The sequence below is a fragment of the Salvelinus sp. IW2-2015 genome, linkage group LG18, assembly GCF_002910315.2.
Source record: "Salvelinus sp. IW2-2015 linkage group LG18, ASM291031v2, whole genome shotgun sequence".
Taxonomy (NCBI): Eukaryota; Metazoa; Chordata; class Actinopteri; order Salmoniformes; family Salmonidae; genus Salvelinus; species Salvelinus sp. IW2-2015.
Genome location: NC_036858.1, coordinates 29,402,421 through 29,424,267, shown reverse-complemented (window position 1 = coordinate 29,424,267; position 21,847 = coordinate 29,402,421). Strand labels below are relative to the sequence as shown.

General features: G+C 41.2%; 1 protein-coding gene across 1 annotated transcript in view; it reads left to right on the top strand.

Moving 5' to 3' along the window:
- Window positions 1–21,406, top strand: part of valopa (vertebrate ancient long opsin a) — a 29,018-nt gene extending 7,612 nt beyond the window's left edge. Inside the window, exons 3-5 of the mRNA XM_024008990.1 lie at window positions 2,817–2,934; window positions 3,147–3,380; window positions 20,560–21,406. Coding sequence (XP_023864758.1) covers window positions 2,817–2,934; window positions 3,147–3,380; window positions 20,560–20,796 — 589 coding nt within the window. The 3' untranslated portion in view covers window positions 20,797–21,406. The remainder of the gene's footprint in view (window positions 1–2,816; window positions 2,935–3,146; window positions 3,381–20,559) is intronic.
- The last annotated feature ends 441 nt before the right edge of the window (window positions 21,407–21,847 follow it).

Sequence of the window (21,847 nt, the reverse complement as noted above, 5' to 3'; positions counted from 1 at the left end):
TACGTATATTAGTACTTTAAAAAATGCCTTCAGGTAAAGTTTTGCAGTATGAAGGAGTTACAATATTGTGTAAAATAAAACATGAATGACAAACGTTGTCATTTTAAAGTGTTAAAAAAATATATGTTTTTTTTTAACCCCCTTTTTCGTGGTATCCAATTGTTAGTAGTTACTGTCTTGTCTCATCGCTACAACTCCCGCATGGACTCGGGAGAGGCGTAGGTTGAGAGCCATGCGTTCTCCAAAACACAAACCCGGAAGCCAGCCGCACCAATGTATCGGAGGAAACACCATACACCTAGCGACCTGGTTAGCGTGCACTGCGCCCGGCCCGCCACAGGAGTCACTAGTGCGCGAWGAGACAAGGATATCCCTGCCGGCCAAACCCTCCCTAACCCGAACGACGCTGGGCCAATTGTGCGCCGTCCCATGGGCCTCCTGGGCTCAAACCTAGTCTCTGGTGGCACAGCTAACACTGTGATGCAGTGCCTTAGACAACTGCGCCACCCGGGAGGCCCATTTTAAAGTGTTTTTCATGGTTTCAAAGCCAAGGGATGCAAATGCCACCACAATTCAAGAATGACTGTAATCCTCGCAAGGTGAGCTATTGAAAGGTATTGAAAACAGGGGTGTCAATACTTTTGATCCCTACCTTTTTGAGAATTAAATCTATTTTTCATTGCAATTGTATTAGTATAAAATAACATACTTTTCAAATGTTTTGGAGCATACAATAAAGCTCAATATTTAAAATTATTTAATTTATTCATTTTCTCTCATATTCTTCAAGGTTTTGGACTCCACTGTATAGCATTTTGCAAATKAAAAGATTGTCTCTCTGAAATGAAACCATCAAGTGATATATTTTAAACAAACATGTCTGTCATCGACAACCCAATGCCCCGATTAGACAGTGAAAAAACAGACCAATCTCTTTTCATAATTTCTTTAAATAATAAAAGCTAATTTACCAACATTTCTGAAAGTGGATATATAGCATTTTGGAATTAAACTCTTCATATAACTACTAGCTAGAGGTTAAGACTAAGCCTTGTGTATGTAACTTAGTTGATGGCACCGTGCGAAATTATCTCACCTTTACAATGGAAAAACACTTTCAAGTCAAGGAGCCAGGCTAATTTGGCCCTACGGGGTACCCTCCTTCTAGAGATCATGGTAATGATGTTAAGCATTGCTAATCAAAGGGAGGCAGGTAGGGGGGCTGATGAGCACTGCCTCTGGTCCATTGAGAGAGCCATCGCCAAGGAAGTGAAATACAGTCAACAATGAAATTATAAGCCACATTCAAGGATATACATACTATATATCTGTGTCCTAACKTGTCCCTCTGCGAATACACAGCTTGTGTTCTGTCAGAAAACATTTGGGTCATGTTGACTTCCCAGCAGGGACTGAGGAAACACAGATGTAGGGGTCCACATGCATCCACATAATGCATTTTCAATGCCTCATTTATTTATTCAACCCAAGTAGCATTAGAATGCACACTATTCACATGATTCAGAATATTCAAAAGAGGTAAACTTTTCAATTCTAGGCATTGTGAATGTTATGAATTTTATGAAAAATGATGCTGATTAGAGTGTATAGTATGTTATGTTGACCCGTGATTGCTGTCAGTGTTCCACCTTACAACGCAGTATTGCATTGACTTCCATTCCTTAAAACCCATGGGCTGTGACAGGCCGATAAGGCATGCGTTAGGCTGGGAATCTAAATCAGTAGGGCGCCTGGGGGACTGTGGGTGGGGACATTTTAGTTAGGTGCACCTCCCTAAACTCAACTTCTGATTTAGAGTCTGTCTCTGGTTCTGTGTGAATGAATCCCCAGCTTGCAGCCTTTGATAGCGGTAACAGGTATTTATAATGGAAATGACACAATTAGTCTTCCATCAACCGGCCCCTGGGACCCCAATTTTGTCCAATAGATTTGCTTCAGCTGTAGAATTCCCACTTTAATTTCATCTCAAATGAGGTACAAAACAGAATAAGCCTATCTGAACGGTCCAATACGACCCTCCGCCTCTGTCAACATTATGTCACACACCTTTATGGTGTCCTTAAAGGCCGAATCTAAGGTTGAAACAATAATAACGGGACACCCCGCCTATGTTTTGGTAAAAGGCTGAGGCATTGGCCTGGATAAATGTAGCCACTCTCAGATTAATACACAGAGCTATGGATGCAAGGACTGACCATCCATGATATCAAAATGATTGTTTCAACCATGTTTTGAGGCTATACAGTGTTTGTTTACAATTACAATGTTTACAAACATTGGAGCAAAACAAGCCTGTATTTTGGGTTCTCATGGCGTGTGACAGTTAATAATGGGTATACACTTTATAAGTTAATAATGGGTATACACTGTGTACAAAACATCAAGGACTCTTTCCATGACATAGACTGACCAGGTGCATCCAGGTGAAAGCTATGATCCCTTATTGATGTCAGGAAGGTGTCCTTAATGTTTTGTACACTCAGTTCAAAAATGGATGCAACAACTACAGATTGCCCCTTTTTAAAGTAGCAGTTTTAACTTGGGAAAAAAAGGTTTTTTCACCTGGGGTGTTTTTACAAACCATTTTTAAATTTCTTGTCTRGCTCCAAAAATGCTAGTCAGGAGATGCTGGACATTGCTATATAACCAGCATATATATTTTAAAAACAGTTTGAAAATCAGCTTGAGCTTTATAAGAGTGAACTATCACTTTAAATACAGACTCAGCCATAAGACCAGGCCATGTAGCAAATGCTGGAAATGTCATTCAACTGTTTATGTTCTACTTTCCTCAGGTACTCCAACAACATTTCAAATCACACCTACATCATCACCTTCTTTGTGACCTGCTTCATAATGCCCCTGGGGGTGATCATCTACTGCTATGGGAAGCTCCTACAGAAGCTGAGAAAGGTCCGTTCCCATTTATAAAATACTGGAACTATTGGGAGTGGATGCAACTGAACCAAAGTAGTAATTGGCCAATCCTTGGCTTGTAATGTCTAGTCTTTACGTCCTGGTGTATTCAAGCCTTTCAGTTAAGTTCTTAGAAGTCTTTAAATAAACTCACACAGCAGACTTTCTTGCTCAATAACCGAAGGTGTTTGTTTTCACGTAACCCTCAGGTGTCCCATGGCAGGCTGGGTAACGCCAAGAAACCGGAGCGTCAGGTGACACGCATGGTGGTGGTGATGATCGTGGCTTTCATGGTGGGCTGGACGCCCTACGCAGCCTTCTCCATCATTGTCACAGCCTGTCCCACCATCTACCTGGACCCCAGACTGGCTGCTGCACCCGCTTTCTTCTCCAAGACGGCTGCAGTCTACAACCCAGTCATCTACGTCTTCATGAACAAACAGGTATCTCACTCTACTCTATATCAGCATTGCTACTGATGATATTCTTTGGCTAATTAATTTCACTGGAAGCTAACAGATTATGGATAGGCTATATTGCTGTTATTATTGTTGTCCAATGGTTTAGACAGCCATTCCCAGGTGTCCTGGGAATAAGGCCAGGATACAATCAGATCAGCAGTAACACGTGTTAGCCGACAAACACATCGTTTGTCATTGCTTTTGTTTTGCCAGTGTCGGAGGTGTAACTGTGTTAGAGTTGTCAAATCCACAAGCGGTTCCTGGCGTTACCTATCGTGGACATGCCGTTGGATGCACTTAATTGCAGCCACGTTACAATGGAGCCACGTTACAAGTTCGAATCCTGGAATGTGTGATGTAATCTACACCTTGATTAGGCTGATATAAATCCCTATTATTTTGTTCATTGAAATTACATTTGAGTTTCATTATTTCGATATAGCCTACACTTTCTTGTCTGGAACTTCTAACACGGGTCAGATTTAAGGACGGGTGTGGTTTCATTACAACGATCACAAGAACAGCCGCTTACCGATTGGACAGCTCTAACGCAATTACACGGCTGACGCCGCCCAAACAAAAGCGATGATAAGCTATGCGTTTGGTCGGCGAAGACGAAATACAATTTGGCAGTGTTCAGCAGGAAAAAATGCCCACCAGTTCTCTGACAAGTTGTGGGAAGTCTCACTCAACTGACACATAGCTGAGAGGCATCACGAAATCACATTTTATTTGTCACATCCGCCGACTACAACAGGTGTAGACTTTAACGTCAAATGCTTGCTTATGAGCCCTTCCCAATGATGCAGAGTTTTAAAAAAGGGGTACTGGATATTTGAGGTAGAAATGTACATAAAGGCAAGGTAAAGTGATTAGGCATTAGGATAGATAATAATAAGAGTAAAATAAAGAACAGAGTAGCAGCAGCATATGATGAGTGAAAGTGTGTCTGTGTAGCATCGGTATGCATGTAGGTGTTGTGTGTGTATGTAGTAGTTTTGAGGCTACATGTGAATGTGTGTGGGTTTGTGTGAGAGTGTAAGTGTAGTGTGTGTGTGAGTGAATGTGTATATATATATTGTAAATATAGTCTTGTAAGGGTGCATATAGTCAGTGCAAGATAGTGTCAATGCAGATAGCTAATTAAATGGTTACCCAGACTATTTATCAGTCTTATGGCTTGGGGGGAGAAGTTGTTCCAGAGCCTGTTGGTCCGAGAGCCGATGCTTTGGTACCATTTGCTGAACGGTAGCAGAGTGAGTAGTCTATGGCTTCGGTGGCTGAAGTCTTTGGTAATTTTTCAGGCCTTCTTCATCTGACACCGCCTGCTATAGAGGTCCTCGCTGGCTGGGAGCTCAGCCTCAGTGATGTACTTGGCTGTCCACACCAACCTCTGTAGCGTTTTGTCGTCAAGGGCGGTGCAATTACCATACCAAGCGGTGATGCAGCCAGTCAAGATGCGCTAGATGGTGCCGCGGTATAACTTTGAGGATCTGAGATCCCATGCCAAATCTTTTCAGCCTCCTGAGTGGGGGATGAGGCACTGTCATTCCCTCTTCACGACTGTGCGGGTGTTAAGTCCTTAGGGATGTGGACTCCAAGGAACTTTTAGCTCTCGACCCACTCCACTACAGCCCCGTCGATTTGGATGGGGGCGTGCTCTCCTCCCTTTTTCCTGTAGTCCACGATCAGTTCCTTGGTCCTTGGCACCACACTGCCAGGTCTCTGACCTCCTCCCTGTAGGCTGTCTCATCACTGTCTGTGATCAGGCCTACTACCGTTGTGTCTTCAGCACACTTGATGATGGTTTTGGAGTTGTGTGTGGCCACGCAGTCGTGGGTGAACAGGGAGTACAGGAGGGGACTAAGCACACATCTCTGAGGGGCCCCGTGTTGAGGGTCAGCGTGGCGGAGGTGTTGTTGCCTACCCTCACCACCTGGGGCCAGCCCATCAGGAAGACCAGGATCCAGTTGCAGAGGGATGTGTTCAGTCCCAGGAATCTGAGCTTGTTGATGAGCTTGGAGGGGACTATGCCTGTCCTTATATATTGTATGGTGTATGAATAAATGGCTGCTTTAAAATTTCATTAGCTCCTCGATACGCAGGCAAGTACCACTTCGTTTTGTAATTATAAAAAGGTATCCTGCACATTGATTGTGGGAAATGCGCTCTACAAATTAATGAATTATTATCACAGCGGTTCTTGATTTCTCTGGCTCATCTGCTCATTGAAAGGGAGATATAAATGTAGTTTTACACCGGGGATTATTGTCAAGGCAAGTCAAGTCAGTAAAACAGACGTGAGTGAAGAAAACTGTGATTATGTGTGTAGCTTAGAAGTGTTCAATCAAATACTTTACTCATCAATTCTAATTGACTCCAGACAAAATCTCAGGGCTTTAATCAATCAAAACCACATACAGTTTGAGTGATATGTTTAAAACAACGTTAACATGCTGTTTATTTTGGTTTCACACTGTAAGCGTTGGTTTGTCAACCATGAACATTAGTATTTTCTTTTAGCAAAATAATCATGATTGAGTTATTCTGCAGATGTGAACATGGCCCTCGGTGAAAGATAGGACTGTCAAAAACCTCTTGATAGCTGTTAACTCACTGAATGAGAGTGAGAATGTGAAACGTAAGATTTCTGCCAAACTAGAGGAAGTAATCAAGGTMAATTTACCCAGCTACAGACAGTCACGGAAGATCAGAGCCTACTTTTGAAGTTAGAAAATTATCTAGAAAAATATACCAGAGATGAATAATCACCTTAAAGGTCATTGAGCCAGCCTTGAAGAAACACTGAAAGCAGAGGTAAACATGCAACAGATAAAAGTATTATTACAGTTGGTCACTAAACTGTGTGATGAGGATAATAACAAATTCACTTTCGGTGCATGCTAACGTAATTTTTTTGCAGGCAGCCAAAGTTGCCAAGAGTAGCTAAGAATGGGAAACCAGATGCTTTTAGTGAAAATATAATTTCAAATAACACTCACAGATAAAATTTAAAAAACACTCACAGAAAGGAATGAGCAATTCAAAAAAATACCAATTCCAAGGTCTATGCACTTTCTTACTTGGCTTTTGCAAACAAGGCTATCAGTCGAACTAACCCTGGTATGCATTTCTGTAGGCATATTGATTAAATTAGGTTTCTCCTTGAAAGTGTGTATGAAGGCAGTTACAAAGCCACCATTAATACATTTACATTGGTCATATTCAGCGGGTGTCGCGCGTTCGTAAATTCATCCATTATTATGCGCTCTGGCACACTCAGACAAGAGTACTCTGATATCGGAGTAGATAGATAGCCAGAATGAATTTACAAATGCAAGAGATATGCTAAGTGGATAACAGTCGTTCAAGTTCAGCATAGCTAACTAGCTAGCAAAGCGATTCGATTTTTCTTTACACCTGCATCTAGCTGTAGCCACCGAAAAAACGATATGAGGGGAAAAAGTCAGTCACTCACCCATTCTTCTAATCACATGACATCTTCCCAGCAACTAGCTAGCTAACATTAGGCTCCGGGCTTTTAGGTTGCTAAATAAAGAGCTACATAAAAAGATACGCTAGCCTATTAGCCACGTTATGACTGACTTGTGATCATTGCCCTTGCTAGTTTGATTGTATTGACATTCGCAGCCTTCGTCCGATTTTGTCCAAAATATTGAGTCATTGAAACTGAAACAGTGCATCCCGAATGAGTGGAGACAGCAAACAATGTACCAGGCCGGCTGTGATTGACAACCTCATAGCAATATTTTTTGGACTACCAAGAAATGTATTGGTGAATTATATTGATCTGCATCCATCTATTCTGCCAACAATGCCTTACTGTACGTCATGGAATTTTGAGTCCAGTATAACCTATTTTTAAAACCTCTTTTAATGAAGTTGGTTTTGTAGCATAATTGTAGCCCTAGTTATTTTTTTGTTTTGACAAAGTTATTTCTCAACATTATTATTTATGGCATGTGATTACTATTTCATTTTCTCCTTCAAATGAAACATTGAACATTTAATAGTCAAATCATAGCGTAAAAGCAGGTGAGCTGGTTCCAATTTTTTGGTGTTTTGTGGTGTAAAACTGAGTGGGAAAAGCATAACACGTCAACCCTGTTATCCATAGATAGACAGGCTAGAAATGTTAACAATAAAATAAAATAATTAATCTTGCATTAAATTTCCCCCCATGGCTGATTTAAAGACACACTCCTGTACTTTGGTGATTAGTATTTTTTTAACTCTCTCTTTAGGCTGGATGTGTCAATGTGTAGTTCAAACATACATCATCTATGAGCAGAATTACCTTAATTAGCCACAAAATCGCTAGTTTGAAAGCCATTTTCCCTATTTACCCCCCAGGTAGCAATTCGAGTTTCAGCCAATGAGCTTCAGCCCCTCGACATTTGAGTGACAGCTAGGAAGACACACTAGGGGGGTAATTCCAACCCGAGTTAAGTGCACCTAAATGGAATTCAATTTATTTGCTATTTTCTAAATTGTTATGCTCTTTTCTCTCTGATCTTGAACTTAAGCATGAGAATAGCATGCAATTCACCTGCTATTCGTTTGGGATGGAGATCCAAGAAAACAAGGTGTGGTGGAGGTGTGTCTATAGATACACTGTATTCTGACCTTGACTTAATTCTCTCATAATTACACCACCTTTACGTGTGAGGAAACCATGAATAATGTTGATCGAACTTGCCAGTTTCAAGTGGAAAAATAATCGACTTTCTTTTTTCTGATAGAAATAACAGCATTCGCCATGCACTGTAATGTATAAATTGATAAGATCTATTGATAAGAGGGAGGTATATGAGTAGGGCTGTGGCAGTGACAAAAGTTTGTCAGCCGGTGATTGTCAAACAAATAACTGTCAGTCTCACGATAATTAACCGTTAATTAGCATAAACACATTTAGCATCTCCTGGCTTCTACGCATAGCCTACAAGCCACTGATGCAGACCTTTGGAACATCTACAGTTTAAAATGTCTAATAAATCCATGTAATATAGCTTACACCTTCACAATAAATCAATTATTTATTTTAGATAAGTCTAAAGAAGCATGACATGAAGATAATGTAGTCTATTTCAGAATAACAGAATAGCATACTCTGAGTTGTCCTTACRTTAGATCCTGATCTGGCTATGCCAAATGGCTGTGGGCTACACTAGTTTATTTAACAGACAAGATTTGCTTAGAAKTCCGGGGCATTATTTTATAGTATAAAGAATACAATTGAACAAAGCTGAATAAAATGGAAATATTTTCCCCAAAATATTTAAGGGAGTGCGCACATGCGGCTATTCTGTGTTGAGCGGTTAACAAAGAAAACGGTACTTCTATATGCTTAATTTAGAGTTATTAATGTAACTTTAGTTGTTCTACAAACTTTGGGCTATATTTCTTTATATTTATACATTGTAAGGCTGCATGATGCGACGCTAATGATGATTTGAAAAAGGTTGCTTGAAAGGCATGAGCTCTGCTTTGTTTTTTTGCGCAGGATGTACACTCTTCATTACTCTCTCATTCACAATTTGACAAGCACTTGGTAATGCCTCGAATTTCACGGCGGCATCCCCTTTGTGGCCGTAATGCACCCTAAAAAAATCCATGCCTTTTGCGGCCAGTGGCCATTGTGCTCTTTGCCCGGAGTGCTGTGTGCTCCTAAGCACCTCTCACTCACATGGCTCTCCATCACGTGATCGGGTCTTTCTAACAGGCTACAAGTGAAGACAGACACATCGAGGTGCATATTGAAGATATTGGAAGAACTGTCCACATTTACTTTTCGTCAGCCAACAAGATGAGTAAATGAGCAAAAGCACTAGCCTATGTCAATCACCTATCCTCCATAGTACAAAAGTTTAACTATTATATTCTGTGGGAGAAATTATCTTTTAAATACAGTCTGGGACAGTTATGGGATGCGATAGATCTCAAATGAATACAACCACTAGCAAAAAAATTGTATGCAATGTGGCTAACGCAACAGATCTGAACATTTATCTTAATATGTTGATAAACTATTAGGCTATTTCTTCACATTATAAGCGCAACAATGTGCACATGGCAGTAGGCTATAAGTTTGAGTGTTGCATTAGCGGGAAAACACCATTATCAAAAGTGACGCAAATGCGATTATTATCGCCTTTTATTATAAAGGTGCATTTTTGTGGTGAAAATTATCTTCCCCAAACTTGAAACACATGCTGCTTATGTATGCCAGTTAGGCTCTAAACCCCTTGTAAAGCAGATATATTGTGCTTAATTTTAAGAAGTTATTTGGACACTTTAGTTGTGATACAAATCTTATCAAAACAGATATGGGCTAGGCTACATTTTAAACTTTTTTTATTTAACCTTATTTAACCTGGCAAGTCGGTTAAGAACAAATTCTTGTTTACAATGATGGCCTAACCCGGCCAAACCCGGACGACATGAGGTGTGCGACACAAAAAAATGGCAGTTTCTTATGGGGGCATTATTCACAAGTGATAATATCATTCACAAGTGATAGGCTAATATTGTCATCCATCAGAATATTATTGATTTAATCTTGTCTTTGCATATACTAAATAATATAGCTGTGAAATTTGTTTAGAACGGACCATTATCATGCACCTGTCTCGAAACGGGCAGCGGGAAAAAATACATCTATGCACTTAAATAGTGAATGGAGGACGCTTTTCCCGCAGTTCATTTTCATGCCAACCAGGTAGGCTATACTCTTGTTGTAAAGATAAACAATGTGCTTAATATTAGGAAAGTTGAGAAATAAATATAGTAGGCCTAGCTGATGGGATCCTCCTCTTTTTAGTAGAGATGTCGTGGAAATTCAGTACTGAGAGAGACTTGGTCATTTCTTCAAACAATCATCTTTATTTAATATTGATTCATTATTGCAATAATGAAACCGTCAGCCAAACAGTCTTGACTGTCAGACCCAGTGCTTAACTTTTACAGAAATGCAGAGTTGTGTATATATAGTAGACCTAAACATGCTATCATGGCTGGCTCCACCCTTCCCATGCGGACTAAGGGCCATCATAATGCACTCTGGGTTCATCTCCTAGTTATCTGCCTCTGGTGTTATTTTTAACCCCACCTTGTCTTCGTTTCCCAGATGCCAGGATAATTAGGAATACTGAGGCCTTTGTTCTGCTCCTCCAGGCTATCTCTATCCTCGCTAAACATACACCATATCTTGTCTATGGAATGCAGGCTCAATCAGCCCAGAGGCATATGTCTCACATGCACCACTAATCATAGAATGGAATGTGGCTGTTGGTTTTTATCACAAAGATATCCATCAATTGTCAGCTCAAGCTATCTCTAGTAAAACCCATGTCCTCGATGCCCAGACTAGCTGCAGGAAGCTAGAGTAGAGTCCGTAAAAACACAGCATTAACAGAACATAAATGTCTTAACTATTAATTTTAATATATAAGGTTAATACGTAATTTGTCCCTCACGGAGGCCACCACTTTGTTTTTAAGGCGCAATTGCATATTCAAAGGCATTTGCATTAATGTCAGAGATGATTAGAGGGACAATAGAGTGCTGAGTACCAGGCAGTTAGCAAGTTTGGTAGGCTACTAATGACCAGCAGCAGCATCAAAGCTTGGAGAAGCCTAATTACCGTGACTAAACGGTCACGTGGAATTTGACTGCCTTCATGACTCGTGACCGCCGGTGTGGTGGTAATATGGTCACCGCAACAATCCTATATATGAGTAATCCGTTTGGAGAAGGGGATTGTAAATCCACATAGCAATTTATTTGAGATGGTTTTTCCTTATGATCGCTGGAGACGAATGTGAAACCAGTCATATGGAAGCAAACTGTAAGTCATATCAACATGGCATGTATTGTGGACCCTTTTCACACAGTGAAGTAGGCTATAAATAACTGTGCCGTTATTCCACATTGTTATTGTATGCCCTGCCCTCATAATTTGCGTGGATGAAATTTAAAGACCCAAGCTATAGGTTTCTGTGCAACTGTACCTGCCCAGTTCATGTATGCACTTTAGATTGTTTTAAATATATGCCGGGCTTTTCTTCGTTTTATTTATCATTTGGATCATTTTTTTATTTTATTTTTTTTAACAGTTTTTTTAATTGAAATTTCACAATTTTCACCCATATTAAAGAGATACAACAACAGAGACAGGGCAAAAAAAACAACAACAAAAACAGCACTCGCCTACGTATACCTGCGCATACATACATATATACACATATACATATACATACACATACACACACATACGCACACCATTTTCCTCTCCCCGCTTCTCTCACCCTATCCCCATCATTGCGTCTCTCAATACATACATTTTAAACAAACTTACAAACAGAAATTAWAYAAAAAAGCTYRGTTTAAACTAAGAAGTTAGGTTMCWCACATGGAACATACAGTGTAATTCTGAATACATAGATCACCACCATTCTAAGAGAATCCTTGCAGCATAATAGCTGATACCTCAGGTTCTAGGTAATTTAGATAGGGTTCCCACACTTTGTAGAACTGATCTGTTTTAGAATGCAATGTACATGTCAGATATTCCAGAGGCACCCATTCAAAAAGTATCTTATGCCAATCTTTAATAGAAGGAATCTTATCACTAATCCACTGTAAAATGATCTTTTTCCTTGCTGCAAAGGTAAGGATGTTGTAAAGCCTCCTCTTACTCACAGAAGTAACATGCCTACTAGGGAGACCCAACAGTAAAGAAACTGGGTCCAATTCTATATCAACCCCTAGGATCTTTTCAATTTCTTGCAGAACACCAGACCAGTATCTTTGTATTTTGGTACATGACCATAAACAATGTGTTAGGGTGCCTGTATCAGTTTTGCATTTAAGAGGAAGAGGGGCTAAAGGCATGTCTGCGATTTGGGGATATATGCAATCTGTGTATTATTCTTAATTGGATTGCTCTAGTACGATTACATATAGATATTGTTTTTGCATATCTCCAAATGTCCTCCCACATCTCTTCGTCAATAGTCACAGACAATTCTTTCTCCCACACTTGTTTCACCCTCTGTGTGTCGACAGCAGGAAAGGCCCTTAAAGCATCATAAAACAGWCTTACAGACATTTTCCTTTGTGGGAAAAAAAGCATTCTCTCAATGACAGACATATCAGGGTTACCAATTACGGTGGTGCTCTTCACAATATAATGTCTTACTTGTAGGAAGCGGAAAAAGTCCTGCTTTGGGAGTCGRTATTTCTCCACCATCTGCTCAAATGACAATAGAATCTTATCAGCAAATAAGTCATTTAGTCTGCGTATGCCCTTATTAAGCCAAAAGTTAAAGCCAGCATCCAGCAATCCTGGACCAAAATCTGGGTTGTTAAGAATTGGGGTAAGAGCAGAGGTTAGTTTGGACCTTCCCAGGAAGCGCTGAACTGACCTCCAAACCTTGAGTGTGTTAAGTGTAATAAGATTATTGCAGTGATCTTCTACAGACTTGAAACTTCTGAAAAATAAAAGATCCTGTAAGGGGTATTTTGAAAGAGAAGTCTCAATGTCTAACCAAATAGAGGAGTCATCGTTTGTGATCCAGTCAGAGACATAACATAGGTGGGCACCCCACTGATAGAACCTGATATTGGGCAGATCCAAGCCCCCCATAGAACTTGGCAGCTGCAATATTGCCATCTTAAGCCTTGGCTTGCGTTTACTCCATGTGAAGGAACTTAGCCATCCATTTACATCCTTTATTACCTTATTGGAGAGTAATACTGGGATCATTTGGATTGGGTAAAGTAGTCTAGGTAAAATGTTCATTTTCAAGAGGGATATTCTACCCAACCAAGAAATCGGGAGAGAGTTCTAGCGCTCCAAATCCTGTCTTATTGTATCAAACAAGGGAACAAAATTGGCTTTGTACATTTGCTGGAATTTTGGAGTTACAAAAATACCCAGATACGTAAAGCCTGAGGGAGAGCATTTAAAAGGTAAGGGGGGAGAGGTATTAGGTACAGAGTGAAGGCTACCAAGTGGCATAGCCTCTGATTTAGTTAAGTTAATCTTGTAGCCTGAGAATTCGCTGAATAATTCAATAATATTAATAAGAGATGTAGTTGAGGTCTCGGGATTAGAGATGAATATCAGAACATCATCAGCATACAAGCTTATTTTATGGTGAACATCACCAATGAGCAGCCCCTGTATAGCAGGCGTTACCCTGATGGCCTCGGCCAGTGGTTCCATAACGAGTGCAAATAGGAGGGGGGACAGAGGGCAGCCCTGTCTGGTACCTCTGTATATAGAGAAGCTATTTGACCTTAGCCCATTAGTAAGGACAGCAGCTTGAGGATCATCATATAAAACTTTCACCCATTTTATAAAGTTGTCCCCTAGACCAAATYTATTTAGAGCAAAAAGTAGGTAAGACCACTCCACACGATCAAATGCTTTCTCAGCATCTAGGGAGAGCACAAGAYCATCCCAAGCACTTTGTTGGTAGGCTTGAATTACAGTAAGAAGCCTGACATTGTTGCACGACTTACGGCCCTTAATGAAGCCAGTTTGGTCTCCTTTCACAATTAGTGGCAGTGAGTCCTCTAATCTTGTGGCTAGAATTTTAGAAAGTAATTTTCTATCCACATTCAGAAGGGAAATCGGTCTGTACGAGGAACAAGACTCTGGACATTTTCCCTTTTTGAGAATAAGTGATATGTTGGCTTCCCTCAGCGTTTGAGGGAGCTGGTCATTTGAAAATGAGTGGTTAAACATATCACGCAATGGCTCAAGGATCAGGCCATGGAACTCTTTATAGAACTCACTACAAAACCCGTCTGGTCCTGGGGCCTTATCGTTTTGCAGATTCTTAATGGCGAGCATTATCTCTTCCTCGGTAATAGGGGCATTAAGGAGAGACCTCTGTTCTTCGGAGATAGTAGGGAGCTCAATCTTAGAAAAKAAATTCTCCATTAATTTGGGTGCGTCATTTGGCAGTTCTGAGGCATAAAGATTTGCATAAAATKTCTTAAATKAGTCATTTATCAATTTRTTTTCATATAAATGATTGCCATCCGAATCAGTAATAGTAGCAATTGACTGTGAGTCAGCTCTCTTTTTAGCTARGTACGCCAAGTACTTTCCTGGCTTATYGCCATGTTCRTATAGCTTTTGCCTGACAAATCCCATTTTCTTTTCAGCGTCCTGTGTTAGGAGAGAGTCCARCGTTGATCTAAGAACTGATATTTCCTTTARTAGGGCAGGAGTGGGAGTTTTAATRTAGTCCTTCTCTTTAGTTCCYAATTCRCCCTCTAACCTTTTTTGCTTTTCACGCTTTTTCCGCCTCTTAGTGGCTGTGTATGACATAATCAGACCCCTGGCGTACGCTTTACAGGTTTCCCAAAGGAGCGAGGGATTATCTGTTGATTGAGAGTTAATAGAGAAAAATGCTTTAAACTCTGTAATAAAATATGATGTGAACDTATGGTCTTTAAGGATGGTTGTATTCAACCTCCAATGTCTTGACAGATTGAATGCCCCGTTGAGTTTTATGTCCAGGATCACCTCCGCATGATCAGATATGACTATGCTTCCTATCCTAGCRGATAAAACAGACTGCAAAGACGTCCTGGGCATAAAAAAGTAATCTATTCTAGTCTGACATCCATGAGGTGCAGAGAAAAAAGTGAACTCTCTGTTGGAGGGGTGAAAAGTTCTCCAAACATCAGCATACCCCAGATCATCACAAATAGCTTTAAGTGACTTAGCTCGAGGAGAGAGTGAAGCTATACCGCTGGGAAACTCATCAATAAGGGGGTTCAACAAACAATTAAAATCTCCTCCAACCACTGCAGTGTCTGAGTTTAATTCTGAAAAGTCTAGAAATACCTTAGTGAGGAAATCAGGGGGGTGGGCAGGGGGGAAGTAAATATTCATTATGGAGATGTTCTGCCCTTGTAAWGTACCGTTAATTATAACGAAGCGACCAAATTTATCTTTCACACAATTCAAGACCTTAAGTGATAAGTTCTTTTTCACAAGAATTGCTACACCTCTACTTCTGGATGTAAATKATGAGAAAAACACTTGCCCAAACCACCCTTGTTGTAATTTCAGATGCTCCTTATCATCCAAATAAGTTTCTTGCAACAGGGCAATATCAATATTTTCTTTTTTCAAAAAAGACAGTACCTTCTTCCTTTTAATGGGATTATGGCTCCCTCTAATGTTCCATGTACATACACGTAGTCTGTTACCTGCCATTGCACTTCGACCAACCAATATCCAGACTGAATCCTACTGTAAAGATGGGGTGGTACCTTTTTCCATGTGTTGAACTCTCCTCTATCTCACCGAGCATAAACAAATGATATGAACCCTCAACTCTAACTATACTAAACCCAAAAATTAAACATGTAAAGATCCAAAAGGGGGTTTTCCCACTAGCTAACATGCAGGGGATTTCAACTTTCCAATGTAGACTCTTAAGTCTGCATTGCCACTCAATAGCCTCGTCCTTTATACATATGAAAATGAAAATCAATATATGAAGATTGAGGCTCTTCCACCTAAAACTGTTTCATGATCAGATTCAAATAAGATAATAAAGTTATCCAATGCTGCGGCGGCGCAGCTTAAAGTTATTTACCCGAGAGAGTCAATGAACGCAGCAGCACTCTTCAGGTGTGGAGAGTTTCTTAGGCGATCCGTTGACCATAATCTTCAATGTGGCCGGGTACAACAGTGCGTAGTCCATCTTCATTCTCCTGAGTCGAGCCTTCGCCTCATCAAACCCTTTGCGTCTTCGTACAACCGCTGTGGAGTAATCATTGAAGAATGAGACCTTTGGACCTTTACGTTGACTACCGTCAGAACCGATGTTTCTAGCCGCATCCATRACGCGCTGCTTGTCGGTGAAGTTGTGGAACTTTATAACCACTGGCCGTGGGCGCTGGTTGGGACCGGGTATCGGTGCTTGAGAGCGATGGGCTCTGTCCAGCTTCACACGACCAGCCTTAGTGTCCATTTGTARGTAGTCAGGGATCCATTYCTCAAAAAAATGTACTGAACGTGTCCCTTCAGAATTTTCCGGGAGTCCCACAACACGAATATTGCATCTGCGTCCTCGATTATCCAAGTCGTCAATGTGCTCCGCCATTTCGTGCACCTGTTTCTCAAGTGCTTTCATCTTAGTGTCCATAGATGTAGTTGAGGCTTCCACTGTAGCGATTCTTCCTTCCGCCTCATCGACACGTTTGACCACCCTCTGTAATTCAGCTGAATGGCCTGCTATTGCTTCCAAGACCGTTCTTATCTTAACATCGATCACTTTAGTAATGTTGTCCGTCATCTTTTGAATCACCAGGTCCATTGTACCTGGATCCGCAACGGTGTTAGCTTCGCTAGCGTAAGATAGCTCCTCCTGCACATCTACAGGGATGGTGGTTTTGGTCGTGTTCTTAGTAGCTCAGCTGGGCATGATGTCGGAGATTTTTGAGAAATAACCGTCAAGACTCATTGCAGGATAACTTATTTAGCCAATTCTACCACTTTTTCAAGCTAGGAGATTAATGAAAAAATATAAATTTACGAATGCCACGGGAGCTCGCTGAAACACAGTGTTCTCTCTACGGCGCCATTTTGTCCCCCCCCATTTGGATCATTTTAAATGTTAGCCACATTCGGGAGCTACCATTGGTGATACCCACATACATTTGTACAGTAACTGTCACTTTAGTGTTTGTTTCCTTCAATTTGTAGCCTGTTTTACATCATTCCATTCCGTTTACCAGGTTAAACCTGCACGGTTCACGACAACTGGACCATTGTCATACAGTTCCATGATTAGTGAGGATTAGGCTACATTTCTAGGACTATTGTTCTAATCCTGTTATACACTTTTTTTTCACCTGCCAATATTTAATGGATTGAACTTGAATATGACAACTTGCAGGATGAATCGAACCCCTCCATTTTTGATTCATCAATATATTTAGTGTGTAAAGGCTCTCCATACCGGTGTTTTTTATGATTCAAGGTCAGAGTATTTTTAAGTCTACCAGTTGGTTATGAAACGGAGATGAATATGCATATATGTAGATGGCTTTCTTTCATTGATATCTATATTYGGAACCCGTTCTCTATGTATTCTAGTGAGTCGGTCGAGAAAATTCTAATTAAAGGTATCCCCTATTTAAAGGGATGGCTTAAGATAAATGTACGGAAAACCCTATTGAATGAACTCCATGACAAAATCTGTTGGCCAGTAAGTGGGAGGGTGTTCAGAGGTTGAATTAAATGTATTCAGCGCGTGCAAGGGAACCACGCCTGCAAAGCCCGTTACCCATCTGCATAAGGTACGTCTGAAAACCAACTACTGAGAAGTGCGTAGGAAATGCTTACACTGCGTAAGTCTGAATCTGGCCAGTACAGTTTAGTCGGGAACCACTTTTGGCTCATGGTCACTACTTTCAGAGCTACTTGCAAAAACTTTATAGTAATTATGCAGCTGGAGAAGATGGCTGACGTTTTTTGTTTGTTTTTTTGCGTTGTTGGTAACTTATTTTTAAAAACTTTTTTTGAAGATGTTGTTGCTACCATCTCTTATGACCGAAAAGAATTTCAGAACAGCGATTACACACCACGAACTGGCAGAATATTTTTTTTTCTTTAACGAGTACGACGAGCCCAACGTGAAGGACATATTGCTTTCCTGGGAAGAGGCCCAGATCCCCGTCATTTGTGTGAAGAGAAGACGGAGAAAAAGAGAGCGGAGGTCAGGCTGCCTTCTGAGAATTCGTTGGCGATTGAGTAAACCCCCACAGCCTTCCGTTCTATTAACTAACGTGCAATCATTGGAAAATAAAATCGACGACCTACGAGGAAGATGAAACTACCAACAGGACATTAAAAACTGTAATATCTTATGCTCWAGTAGTCGTGGCTGAACGACGACATTATCAACATACAGCTGGCTGGTTACACGCTGTATCGGCAGGATAGAACAGCGGCGTCTGGTAAGATAAGGAGTGGCGGACTATGTATATTTGTAAACAACAGCTCGTGCACGATATCTAAAGAAGTCTCAAGGTTTTGCTCACCTGAGGTAAAATATCTCATGATAAGGTATAGACCACACTATCTACCTAGAGAGTTTTCATCTGTATTTTTCGTAGCTGTCTACATACCACCACAGACCGATGCTGGCACTAAGACCGCACTCAATGAGCTGTATTCCACCCTAAGTAAACAGGAAAATGCTCATCCAGAGGCGGCGCTCCTAGTGGCCGGGGATTTTAATGCAGGGCAACTTAAATCCATTTGACCAAATTTCTATCAGCATGTTAAATGTGCAACCAGAGGGAAAAAATCTCTAGACCACCTTTACTCCACAAACAGAGGGATTCTTCCGATGGCATTGAGGAGYACACCACATCAGTCATTGGCTTCATCAATAAGTGCATCGATGACGTCGTCCCTACAGTTACCGCACGTATAGAAGCCATGGATTACAGGCAACATCCGCACTGAGCTAAAGGCTAGTGCTGCCGCTTTCAAGGAGCAGGACTCTAACCCGGAAACTTACTAGAAATCCCGCTATGCCCTCCGACGAACCATAAAACAAGCAAAGCGTCAATACAGGCTAAGATCGAATCGTACTACACTGGCTCCGATGCTCGTCAGATGTGGCAGGGCTTGCAAACCATTACAGACTACAAAGGGAAGCACAGCCAAGAGCTGCCCAGTGACACAAGCCTACAAGACGAGCTAAACGACTTCTATGCTCGCTTCGATGCAAATAACACTGAAACCTGCATGAGAGCACCAGCTTCTCCAGACGACTGTGATCACGCTCTCCGCAGGCGATTTGAGTAAGGCCTTTACACAGGTCAACATTCACAAGGCCGCAGGGCCAGACGGATTACCAGGATGTGTACTGCGAGCATGCGCTGACCAACTGGCAAGTGTCTTCACTGACATGTTCAACCTCTCCCTGTCCGAGTCTGTAATACCAACATGTTTCAAGCAGACCACCATAGTCCCTGTGCCCAAGACCACTAAGGTAACCTGCCTAAATGACTACCGACCCGTAGCACTCACATCTGTAGCCATGAGGTGCTTTGAAAGGCTGGTCATGGCTCACATCAACACCATTATCCCAGAAACCCTAGACACACTCCAATTTACATACCGCCCTAACAGATCCACAGATGATGCAATCTCTATTACACTCCACACTGCCCTTACCTATGTAAGAATGCTATTCATTGACTACAGCTCAGCGTTCAACACCATAGTGCYCTCAAAGCTCATCAATAAGCTAAGGACCCTGGGACTAAACACCTCCCTCTGCAACTGGATCCTGGACTTCCTGACGGGCCGCCCCTAGGTGGTGAGGGTATGTAACAACATCCGCCACTCTGATCCTCAACACAGGGGCCCCTCAGGGGTGCGTGCTCAGTCCTCTCCTGTACTCCCTGTTTACTCATGACTTTTTTATGTGACGTTAAATATATTGAATATATACAGTACCAGTCAAGTACCAGTCAAACGTTTGGACACCTACATACTCATTCAAGGATTCTACGTTGTAGAATAATAGTGAAGACATCAAAACTATGAAATAACACATATGGAATCATGTATTAACATTTTTCTTCTCCGAAAAAGTGTTAAACAAATCAAAATATATTTTAGATTTGAGATTCTTCAAAGTAGCCACCCTTTGCCTTGATGACAGCTTTGCACCAGTCCGGATGCTCTCGATGGTGCAGCTGTAGAACCTTTTGGGATCTGAGGACCCATGCCAAATCTTTTCAGTCTCCTGAGTGGAGCTATGGAGCTAGTGTTGCAGTACGTGCTGGGCATCTCTTGATAAGTATGATAAATATCTCCTACCTGCACAGCCAGGTAACAATGTCTGCCATGTATCTGCTTCTTTTTAAGAGGAGCTAAAGTAACCTGACAGTTCAGATATCCACTTATTGCCTGGCAGTGTGATATCACCTGGGTCCTGTTCAAAAGGCACCAAACAGAACACTACACATTAAGAAACAAAGAATGTGCTTTTTGAACTTTTCCAAAAATAAAGTTTATTTCATTGCCAATGCCTTCACTGCCTGTCTTGTATTTTCTTCTAATTGACCTTTGACCTTTTTCCAGTTCAGGAAGTGCCTGATTCAGCTCTTTACCGGCAAGCCTGCGCCAGAGAACATGAATGCAACGTCGGAGCGACTGGGAATGACGGGGGAGAGCTGCACGGGGGGCGAGATGTCAGCCATAGCAGCACGCATCCCGGTCTGCGGCAACACCCAGCCTAAGAATGAGGAGGCATCCCCCCGCAAGTGCAGATCCTTCGTCCAGCTGCCAATCCCAGAGAACAAAGTCTGCCCCATGTAGGCCAACAGAAGACTATCCCACCCCTGAACTCTCCTCCGGTCCTCACTGCCTTTTCATCCTCCCCTTCCATTGCTATGCAGATGCATCTTCTCTTACCCACCAACGTCTTGTGGTATGTGTTAGTTTAAAGATGCCAGGTGTAACCACAAGGGTTCCCTGGTTGACTTTTTATGTATTAGTAGACATGGAGGGAAACCGTAGCACAAAAGAGGGACATAATGCTTTCATGTATGGCAAGCGGCCAGATCACCCTGACTGCCTCTATCTGCTGATTTTCATCTGAGGCTAAGCAGGGTCAGGCCTGGTTGATCTCTGGGGTAGGAGACCAGATGCTGTTGGAAATTGTGTTAGAGTGCCAGTAGGAGGCATTCTTCCCTCCTCAATACCTTAGTCCACCCTTTCTGTGGACACTGCTCCTCAAAGGATTCCTTTATCCCTCATACCACCAATATATTTTACAGACATGGATTACCAACTGGGGTAATTTTGACCCCAAGAAGAAACTATTGGAAAAAGCAACAATCATAGCAAAATATCAAATTAATTATTATCAAAACATCATTAGATATGTATATAATGTTATCTAAATAAAATAAATACTTATTTTCGCAAAATTACAGGGTATTTGCATATTCTAGGAAACAAGAATATACATTTCACTTAAATAATGTGCAGCCTTTTTCCCAGGTACAATCCACAGAAGTACTATTAAGCCAATTTACCATCATTTGATTGTTATCATTTCGTTTTTAGAATGTTGATGTAAATATACATTTTGTCTTATGTGGTAAAAATGACTGGCAATTTTAAAGGGGCAGTACACCAACATTTGAAATATACTTAATTTTAAAAAGTGATTCATCTATTGAACCTGTGAGACAATGACCAACAATATGGCTTCCTTTTCTTTATTTACTTACCCCAAAGCCAGCATGAGCATCGTTGCTAGTGAAACAATGGCAGTAGTAGGGCCTATGGCTGTAGGCTTCAGAAAGCATGCCCAGATCTTCAGTTACTTCAAACCAAATGTAATAGCAACCCAAATACCATA